The sequence below is a fragment of the Gymnoscopelus braueri genome (genome assembly GCF_963280865.1).
Source record: "Gymnoscopelus braueri genome assembly, chromosome: 22".
Lineage (NCBI taxonomy): Eukaryota > Metazoa > Chordata > Actinopteri > Myctophiformes > Myctophidae > Gymnoscopelus > Gymnoscopelus braueri.
This window is the reverse complement of record NC_137624.1, coordinates 7,840,163-7,850,521: the sequence shown is the minus strand read 5'-3', so window position 1 is coordinate 7,850,521 and position 10,359 is coordinate 7,840,163. Positions and strand designations below refer to the sequence as shown.

The window sequence follows — 10,359 nt, the reverse complement described above, 5'->3', positions numbered from 1 at the left end:
TGTTTTAAATTGGGAGGTTGGTTCATTCTTTTTGTGTGTGTTTTACATATGATCTCATTAATCTGTGTTGGGGACATGTCTATTCAAGGTTCAAGGTTCAAGGTCTTTATTGATTCTATGACCTTGTTTTCATACTCTCTGACATCACTCATCCAATGTATGTGCAAAAAAGTCCAACTCCTTTTAACGATGAAACTTGCCTAAAAGGACAATGTTAAATCGAAGTCTACACAGGTATCTTTCACACTATTAACCAAAACATAATAATCTTATAATTGTGTGATTACTTTTGGCCTGAATCTGGGCCTTTCTTTTATTAGCTTGACCAACTCTCACGGATTCTCAGAGCATACATTATGCTTCACTTTAAGCAGCCATGCACATGCCTGTGCATCCCCAAAGAGTTGTTAATTAACTTATTGAGGAAAATAGTTCATCTTGTGGATGAATGGGAATATTAAACACACCAATGTTAGCTAAAGGGAAGAGGGGATTCATATATTTGATGGTTTAATTTAATTGAATGTACTAACCTCCCAATCAAAAGAAACTTCTTGTCTGCAATTTGTAACTGATCCTAAGTCTAAGCTTAACACCAGAAATGACCCCCCCCGCCCCAACTGTTTACTGTACATATACGTTTTATTGCTACTATATGTTGATGATGTCTTGTATATTATTGTATATCTTTAAATGCCTAGATGAATTGAATACACAGGACCACAATGGAAACAAGCCCTCACGGAGAGAGAGGGGGGGGGCACAGAGAGAGAAATAGCCCAACAGGGACCACTATGATACAGCCTACTATGATGCAGCCTATTTGACCCAGCTAGATTCATTGCCAATTTGCCATGTTACAGCTGATTTAGCTGATTGTCAGTTTTCAACTTTATTTCCTCCCCAATATATAGGCTGCCAGTTTCACACTATAGTTTCATACTATAGTTTCACACTATAGTTTCACACTGACCTGGACGAAAATATGCTAAACTGTCCCACAGGGTGTCCCATCATGCTACCATAACAAGCACACTGGTTTTCACTTTTTTTTTAAAAGAAAAGTCCAGTTCTGTGCCATTACCAGAGGTCAGTAGACAGTAGGCCAAGGCCTATCTCCATTTCTCTCATCCAGTCGTGAAATGGGACATTCTGCATAATGAGTACTTTCTACTTTTGGTACCTTAAGTACATGTTGTGATTTTTATACCAATACTCTTGTACTTTTACTCAAGTAAATGTTTAATTACGGACTTTTACTTGTAACAGAGTATTTCTACATTGCAGTATTGATACTTTTACTTAAATGGGAGTACTTTTTCCACCACTGTCAGTAGTAGGCCTAGATCTCCATTTCTCTCAGCAGACAATGGATATGCCTAGTACATTTTTTCTGATGACTGATGGTGGGGGGCCCCACTCCCCTCATGCAAGCGACCCCCCCCCCCCCCACACACACACACACACACACACACACACACACACACACACACACACACACACTGAACCAACGGATCGTGACGCTGAGAGCCATGATTGGACCATTGGACCTAATCACTGTGTGTGTCTGTGTCCACCAATGGTCAAGAACTGGTTTAGGATATGAACCCCAGGCCACTGAGAGGCCAGATCACATCACACACTGGATGGGAGTCAAAACGGGTCGGATCCCCTCGCCTCAACACGTGACTCAAGATCAAGAAGAGAGAATCTTTGAGCTTTTAATTGAACTTTTAACGAGTGTTTAATATAATCTAGTCGTCATGGCAACACGGGACGCGACGGACGCCCCCTCCCCCCAGACAAAGCCAGGTATCTATCATCGTCAAGTCTTTGTGCTGCTGATCTTTCTGCTTCATTTATCATCCGCCGTACGACGGTGTCGCCAGTGTTGCCAAGTCTGCTTATTATAAGCGACTTTGGGCTTGTTTTTCTGTAAAGTAGCTTGTAAATATTGGTAGTTGCGGGTTTTGGGGCTTTTTTCTTAAGTGTAGTTGCTTATTTGGGCTTGTTTTCGACTGCTGTTTAAACCAGAGGTTCTCAATGTCAAGGACCCCCAAATTACGGTAATGTGTATTTGTCCACGGACCCCCCCATCTGAAAACATTCTGTGCCAGGGGACCCCCGTACCAGATTTGTATTGTTAAAATGTTTCAAAAATATTCTAAATTGTTCTAATTCTCTTCAAGATTTTTTTTTGAAAATAGCAGATCTAAAAGCTCGTAGATTGGCTTGTAGATCAGCTATTTTCAAAAAGCCGATTCAGGGCTCGTGTAGGCTACTCGCTTCTTTTGGGCTTGTTTTCATAGACATGGATGCTTGTTTCTCTCGCAAAACCTGGCAACGCCGCCCCCCCCCCCCCCCCACATGGACGGTTAAAGCAAACTTCATTGACAAACAAAAGCAGGCGCTACAACTACCTAAACAATCCTTCAAGGCGTGGAATGTAAATACATGTAAAACATAAAACTTAAAAACCCGTCACAAAGTAGTCTTTACCCACTTCAGAGTTTACCTAAAGTTTACTTTTAAATGTGTTTCAGAAAATGTCTGAAGTAGGAATAAAGTGTGGAGAAAAGTATCTAGTGATGCCCATCGTTCATATAGTATTAGGCCTACTATATTGTGTCGTCTATCAAAGCTTAGTGATCATTGTTTTTTTCCCCAGTGAATCTTCCTTAATTAAATGCTTTAAGGAGCAAAATAAACTTGAAAAATATATACATTTTCTTTGTATTTGTGTTAAAACAAGTGGAACACGTGTTTGGATTGTGGTGGATATTGCATAGTGTTGTCTATCAAAGTTTAGTGATCTATATTGTTTTTCCAGTGGATCTTCCTTTATAAAATACTTTAATGAGCAAAATAAAATTGGAAAAAATACACATTTTATTGTTGTGTGTCTTAAAACAATTGAACACGTGTTTAGATTGTGGTGGATTGCATTGTGTGTGTAAAAAAAAAAAAATCCCCATTCCAGATGATGTGTGTAATGATGTGTAGTTGCAGTGTTTAAAGCACAGTGGGTGTCAATATAAAGTGACGGCCATATTTGCCGGCGCCGCCGCCGTTGTTGTAAACAAAAAGTGAGAGACAAGGACGCTTCAGTGAATTTTCGGGTCATTTTTATTTCTTTCATTTACGATGTCTCTGGGAATGTCTTACAAACCCAACGTCCATCAGCCCATGCCGGGAACTTCTGGCAACCCGGGTAAGATGAAAATTACATGAAAAACGAAAGCATCCAGCCGTTAGATCGAGTGTTAAATTCGGGGTCTCGGCGAATACCTGGAGAAAGACCGTGTGCGTGTAGTTTTTTTTTTGGTCCAGTTATACATATAGGGTCAGATCCATGGGAGCTAGTAGGCTAATTCATATCCGCCATTATTACTAATGTAAAGAGTCCCATCCGTTACACGGCAGCGCTGCTAACATCAACGGTTAAATACGGATAAAGATTAGATCCCCGCGTAGGGGGGGTCCGCCGACCTGTGTCCACATTAAAAGCCGTGGGGGCCGCCGCTACATTGTGACAAAAAAAAATGTATCACTTTGGCTTCTTGAAGCAGCCCTTGTTCCGTTTCCTCCATGATACTCCAGAGCCGCTGCTGCTGATTGATCTGCCAGTGAATGTCTTTTTTTTTATTTTAACGAAGCTTCGATGACACCTTGCGTTAGACGACGTGAACTGCAAGTTAGCCCGGGGCTCAATGCCGTTTTCGGGTTTCTGATCCGGTCTGGAGCGGAAATGACTTTACGTCATCAGGTTGGCCGGAACCACCGACTGAAACGTCCGGTGCCGTGCAACCTCCGAAATGATTCCCCTGGTTTAAAATGTGTTTAGTTTGGTATAATCGTTTCGTTTCTTTTGGTATAATAATGGTTTGGTTATGTCCATCTTTTATTCTAACTCGTGGCGCGACTAGCGAGACTAAACTAATTGATTCGCTTTATGTGGGGAACAAAAACAATGTGACGCCAACCGGAACCAGTTTTTTCTAATTTCTAAACCGGATCACACGGGCCAGTTTGGAACGAATACCAGGCTTTCCTCCGCGGTGACGCGAGGTTACTGCAAGTGGAAAAGCAGTGATTCTTTCTTTCTCAACCTTTTGTCATTTCAAGGACCCTCCAGTGTTATATGCATTATTAGGCCACGGACGCTCTTTAAAGAAATATATCATTTATTTTGAGATGTTTCAGAGGAACATTTAGACTCAGACCTACATACAACACAATGTACATACAAATTGTGTTTAACATTATCAAAAAAGGGTTTGTGTCAGTAGACACATTTATAATACTATAATTTATTTGTGTTAATCTCCGGGTCCCAAACTAAACCAACTCTGGGAGTGGAATGGAACAGTTTGGTTCTAGCCTTGGATCAAGACTATCATAGATGTATTTAATTGAGTCTTGACTATTACTACTGTATATCGTAGATATGAAAAATGTCAAAATCGATAAAATACATCTGTGATAGTTTTGATCCAAGGCTAGTTTGGTTCCATGTGTACATTCTTGGTCTTGGAGTTACATTCCATTTCTAACCATCAATGTTTATTTAGCTGGGGGATCATCCAACTGCCAGAACGTACGGACCTCCCTGGCCTGAGGCTCCTAACGTTGAGAACAGGCCTAGAAATTCATCATTTTAGGGGCAAAGCCACTTGACCTTTGGCCATCAAATAAAACAATGATTTTTAAGTATACTGATTTTAATTGCACCCTTCTAGTTTAGTGGTATTTACAAATGACTAATATTTGGCCCCCAGGGGTCCTTGGTTCCAGTGGGTCCCCAGTAAAATGTGTTACTACAGCATCACAATCATTTTAACCACTTTATCCATTTATACGTTGGCTATTTTTGAGAATTTTATCACAACTCTTCTCTTCTAGGGTTCCCTGGCACAAAACAAATTCAGATGGGGGTCTGCAGGCAAATATAAATCAATTTGGGGGTCCTTGGCACGAAAACGTTTGAGAACTACTGTTGTAGATACTCCCACTTCAAAAGTTCACGCATGCTCAGTCAGCCCTGGACTGGTCAGAGTCGGTGGTCTCATTTGAAGATGGGGAGTCAGGGGGAGTTAAGAATTCAGAATCTCAACATAAGACACTGGTGTTAAAAACCTCAACAGGAAAGAGGCAGAGTAGGAAACGCTGAAATCAGCTGGGGCAGTAAGGCCACTTTGGCCTCAGGGCGTATCTGCTTTGTTTCACTACCCTTTTCATCTTATTGAATCATTCAACTGTGTATTTTTTTCTTTTAGCAGTTGGAAACATCCAGTCTCCCTCAACAGCCAACTTAGCCACATTACAGAATTTACAGTCCTACAGACCCCTTCTGAATGACTACGGATCACCCTCTTTAGGATTCTCACAGGTATTTATTTTCATGATTATAATGTCTATACAGCACAGTCAGGATGTATACTTTAACATACTTTACACTTTAACAAAGGAACCCACAAAAACAAATATAACAAATGAACCCACAACATTTGAATACATTTGTACATTCTCAGATAAATAAATTGGGATTAAACACTGAGGATTGTACTGATATGTCTAGTTGGCATTAGGGCTGCGGCTGTCTGGTCAATGTCGATGAAATGATTAATCGGTCGGTTGACCAAGACTTTGTTAGTGGATTCGTTTTTATTAATGCTTTATTTCCATACATATTTCTAGATATAACCCTTTAATTCTGCCATTTTATAACTTCTAATAGCAAGTAGCCATTGTGAAATCAACATAAGAATGTGTAGTTCTCAACCTCACCAAAAGGCTGGTGTCTGTATGATTGTATGCAGTACACAATGTTGATTAAATCAACTTCTGTAATTTATTAGTCCACATGATGAAGGAGGTTATGTGATGACACTGTAACAAGCAAATTGTTTTATCAACCTCATAAACCCTATACTTTGTTGACCGGAGTCTGGCAGCAGTCTAGGCCCCCTTCTTTTTTCCCTCGCACACTCTACATCTTTGCTGAAATTAGCCGATCTATTGTATGATCTGCTGTTAATGTTTGCACCAGAATAGGGACACAGGGGTTCATATTGTAAAAAAATTGTGTTATTAGGGCTGTCACGACTATGAAATTTTACTTGACGATTGTCACTCAAATAATTGCGATTGACAATTTAATTGTGTTTCTGTTGTTGAACATTATTTAACACTATGAATAAAAAATTCTGTTTTGGCTTACATAATTTAACAACTTTATACTTAAATACTGAACTTTATACTGAATAGTGGAAATAGACGATATACAAGTTCAAAACGCTATTTCCACTATTTTTGAAAATGCTTAAAACATATTTTCATTTTTCAACATGGAAATGATTATGACGACTAGGCGATTGTGTAATGATTGTGACAGGCCTAAGTGTTCTTATCTCTTCATTCCAGGGCTCAAGTGGTAACCAAGTGCCTCAGAGCAAGTATGCAGAGCTGCTGGCCATCATCGAGGAGCTGGGGAAGGAAATCAGGCCAACATATGCAGGGAGCAAGAGTGCAATGGAGAGACTGAAGCGAGGTACTGTACACCAATTGTTCTCAAACTGATATCAAATTGATTATATATTTGGCCGCAGACCCCGATCGGAAAATAGTTTGTGCCAGGGACCCCCAGAAGAAAAGATTTGTGTTCAAGGGAAGGGGGAGAGAAGCCCGGGCGGGGAGGGTGATATTTGTAACTGCCCGTACTCCTACGGGCAGGTGACGGGGTCACCTGTCAGCAGGGAGTGTTGGACGGGAGGAGTAGGACGAAGGCTCTACGTCCTCCCGGTGGGGGCTCCTCACTGGCAGGTGAGTCAGTAGAATACGACAGCAGTGGCGACACAAATGTGTGTGGGGAGGATCAATTGGCATAACGGCATATTAAGTAACATAACTTCCATCCACCTTCAGGGTTCAGATTTGAATGAGTAACAACTTATCTATTATTTGAACTCTTTTTCCACAGGTATAATCCATGCTAGGGGTTTGGTGCGTGAGTGCTTGGCTGAGACTGAGCGGAATGCACGGTCCTAGCTATGAAGAAGACACAGTCCTCTCCGCAAGAAGAACAAGATGTGTGTCTCTCATTTTGAAGAAAAATAAATAAAACTCTTGCATGGTATTTCCTTTGAGAAGAGGAACAAGGAATGGATTTTCTTTTTTTTTTCTTTTTTGAAAATATCATAATGGTGACATGACTTGTGAGTTTTTTCCTTATAATTATTATTACTATTTGTTTTTTGTTATTTTTTTTGGTGGGGGGGTGCATTAATGTCTCTAGATTATTGGAATACAAATGATAGGAAACGATATGTATTTTCTTTTTCTTTATGCCCCACTTTGAGGTCATAGTTTTGACTTTATATTTAAAACAGTGACTTATGCATGCTAATGGGCTCATGATAGCCTACTGGGTAATTGTTGACACTGCATGGCCTGTACAGAGCTAGACTAGGAGAGGAGACTAGACTTTTTGATAAATTCGGTCTGTTTTTCAGACCCTTACACGGGTGAGTAGAGCTTGATTTCTAATTCGCCGTACGGCAGTTTCTGCGCGCGACACCGCCGTGCTCCGGAGTACGAATCAAGCATGAGCAAAGGACAGAAATGTGCCAAATTAATTGGTTCGTTCATGTTGAGGTTGTTTTTTTGGTATAAAAAGGAAAATGCTGTTACTTGCATCTTTGTATGTATTTATTACTCAGTGTAATAAATTGTATTTTCAGTTTAGTTGTCATTGCGTAATTAATGTGAACTGCACTGTTCATTGTCCAGTTTGTGTGAAACATTTTCTCATTCAAGTGGTAGTTTAATCTCATGAACCATAACGTTCTGGGGGTGCACTTTCGGTGCTGTGAAAGAACAGTTATTGAATTATGGGTTATTGACCATTGGAACTGATCAATGGATCTTTCTTGTATGACAATGTCATCAGTGGTGTAAAGTAACTAAGTACACTACATGTACTCAAGTACTGTACTTAATTACAATTTTGAGGTATTTTTTACTTTCTTCAGTATTTACAATTTTCAATACTTTTACTTCCACCCCAGTACATCTCAGAGGAAAATATTGTACTTTTACTCCACTACAATTATATGAAAACTTTAGTTACTTTGCAGATTTGGATTAATATAACAAGATTTCCCATACATTTTGAACTTGTGAAATGGGACATTCTGCACAATGAGTACTTTTACTTTTGGTACTTTAAGTATTTTTTGATGCCGATACATTTTGAGTACGGGACTTCTACTTGTAGCAGAGTATATCTACATTGCAGTATTGAAACTTTAACTTAAGTAAAACATGTGAGTACTTCATCCATCACTGAATGTCATTGATCTTTTAAACCAAATCCCATCTTTGGTATAGCTTTTCGCATACACTTGATATCTCTAATGACGGCAGGTGGTTATCAGGAGAGTACAGGTTATTATCCACTTAAACCTAAAACTTCATCGACCGGAGTCAGTTGACCCCCAGGGTTCTAAACTACAGTAGCCCCCCTCCTGTTTTCCCTCTACAACAAACCTCTTAGCTGAACATAAAATTACGTATTTAAGCTCACAATGTGTCACATTGCTATGCGTTGTGAGCTTGTAGATCGGCTATTTTTGCTGAATGTTCACCCCCAGAATAGGGACGCTAGGGTCCATGTTAGCATACAGTCAGGAAACAGGCCCATTATGAGGCTGGTTTCCTATTGTTGTTGGTTTCCTATATCCACATGAACTTTTATGAGAAATCTTTAGTCTGCATTTGAGACACGTTATGAGCTTGTAGATCGGCTATTTTCAGCAAAGAAATCTGGAGTTGAGGCAAAAAATGAGGGGGGCCAAGTCTAGACCCCTGGGGGACCCCGGGTCAGCAAATACACAATTTTGGATGCTACAGGATGTCAACAACAGATTGTTTACCCCTTTCACTTAAACAGTGAACATGGTGATATTCTGTGATGCTAAATAATGAGAACAGTTGGTTTATATTTCTGCTGAAGGCTAAAGATTGATCTATTGCTCATTTATAACCACATTTAGATAATACTTATGTGTGATTAGGAGTGTAGACCATCATTAATCTGGATTTGACCTTCTGTGTGATCCTTGTTTTGAAACTCCACTGCCTGTTGTTCTGCTACAGTTGATATGATGCTATCGCAACCTTCAAGTCAGAGAGCTGCCACGGGTCATACCTAGCCTCTACATGCTGTTGTGAATGATAATGAGACCATAACAGTCATTGATGGCGTCCACACTCACTTCTAGGACACTGTGTTTTACAGTAAAAGTGTTCATTGATGAATACGATGCATTTAAATATTAACTGTTACTGCTTGCTTTTCATGGTCTTTTTAGGTCACTGAGTATCATTCAAAATTATGAAACGCTCGAATAATTAGTTTTTAAGAAGGCATGTGTCATTTAGCATTGAACTATTAACTAAAAATAATTCAGATGTAGCACTTACAGTACATACTGTAACCATACTGAGTCCAAGGGCAAGACACAAGACACATCTGCCACATTTCTGGTCAAGGCCAGTTCAGTTGCCAAACTAATTGAACACATTGGTATTTCAAATGCAGTTTACTTTAGTGTAATTTATTATAGGTCTATATTATACAACAATAATTTGATTATAACGTGGTCTCAACTCTGTATGCCTAACAGTCAAGATGTTTTTCTGTCGATCTCAAGTCTCAAGTTCAGTCATTTCTGTACTATTGGTCTGCTGTACACTGGCCTGGGGAAGGTTTATCACACATATTGTTCTATATTCAGTTTTCATATTTTTTCATAATGTAACTTTTTACACTTATGTCCAAACTTCTAAAAGGCTTTATGATGTTCTTCATCCCTTCATCATCAATTCAATTTGTTTAGCAAACATCTTGTTGATTATTAGGCTTTACAGAAAAAATAAATAAAATAATTTAAAAAATAAAATGTTTTTTTTTATAAAATAATAATAATTATAAATAAATAAAGAAAATATTAATTTGGAATTTGGAAGTAGCCTATTCTGTTCTTTTTGGCAAGCATCACCGTCGTTCTACGAAGTATAAATAAATGCCATTTGCGATGCGACCAATCGGCGTTGTTGCAAAGCTGTGGAGCAGATCTACAAGAGGTGTAGCGGACGCCGGAGAGCACCTCGTAACAATGCCGGGCTTGTAGATCTGCTCTTTTTTTTGGCGCGCGACGCCGTCGTACGGACGGAATGTAAACTCCCCATTTGTGACCAATCAGCGGTGAGCTGTGGAAACGTTCAGCAGCGGGCGGGCGGCAGGGTTGCCATTTCCGCTTATTATAAGTGACTTTGGGCTTGTTTTTCCTGTAAAGT

The 10,359-nt window shown here is 39.6% G+C and overlaps 1 protein-coding gene across 2 annotated transcripts; it reads left to right on the top strand.

Annotated features, from left to right (window-relative positions):
- Positions 1 to 3,045: 3,045 nt before the first annotated feature.
- On the top strand, positions 3,046 to 7,739 carry cdk2ap1 (cyclin dependent kinase 2 associated protein 1). Of its 2 annotated transcripts, none has more exons than XM_080419559.1 (4): positions 3,046 to 3,211; positions 5,280 to 5,389; positions 6,424 to 6,550; positions 6,980 to 7,739. In XM_080419559.1, exons 1-4 carry the CDS (start codon positions 3,145 to 3,147, stop codon positions 7,045 to 7,047), a joined length of 372 nt encoding a protein of 123 aa, XP_080275685.1. In that variant the 5' UTR covers positions 3,046 to 3,144; the 3' UTR covers positions 7,048 to 7,739. The 2 variants fall into 2 exon arrangements, with proteins under 2 accessions (XP_080275685.1, XP_080275684.1); XM_080419558.1 differs by having other exon boundaries at positions 5,277 to 5,389.
- The last annotated feature ends 2,620 nt before the right edge of the window (positions 7,740 to 10,359 follow it).

Bases quoted from the DNA above. Each gene is read 5' to 3' on its own strand.
- cdk2ap1 (XM_080419558.1), top strand. From the start codon at position 3,145: ATGTCTCTGGGAATGTCTTACAAACCCAACGTCCATCAGCCCATGCCG. The intron at 3,212-5,276 runs GTAAGATGAAAA...TTTTTCTTTTAG, and splicing joins GGGAACTTCTGGCAACCCGG to CAGTTGGAAACATCCAGTCT. The intron at 6,551-6,979 runs GTACTGTACACC...CTTTTTCCACAG, and splicing joins AATGGAGAGACTGAAGCGAG to GTATAATCCATGCTAGGGGT.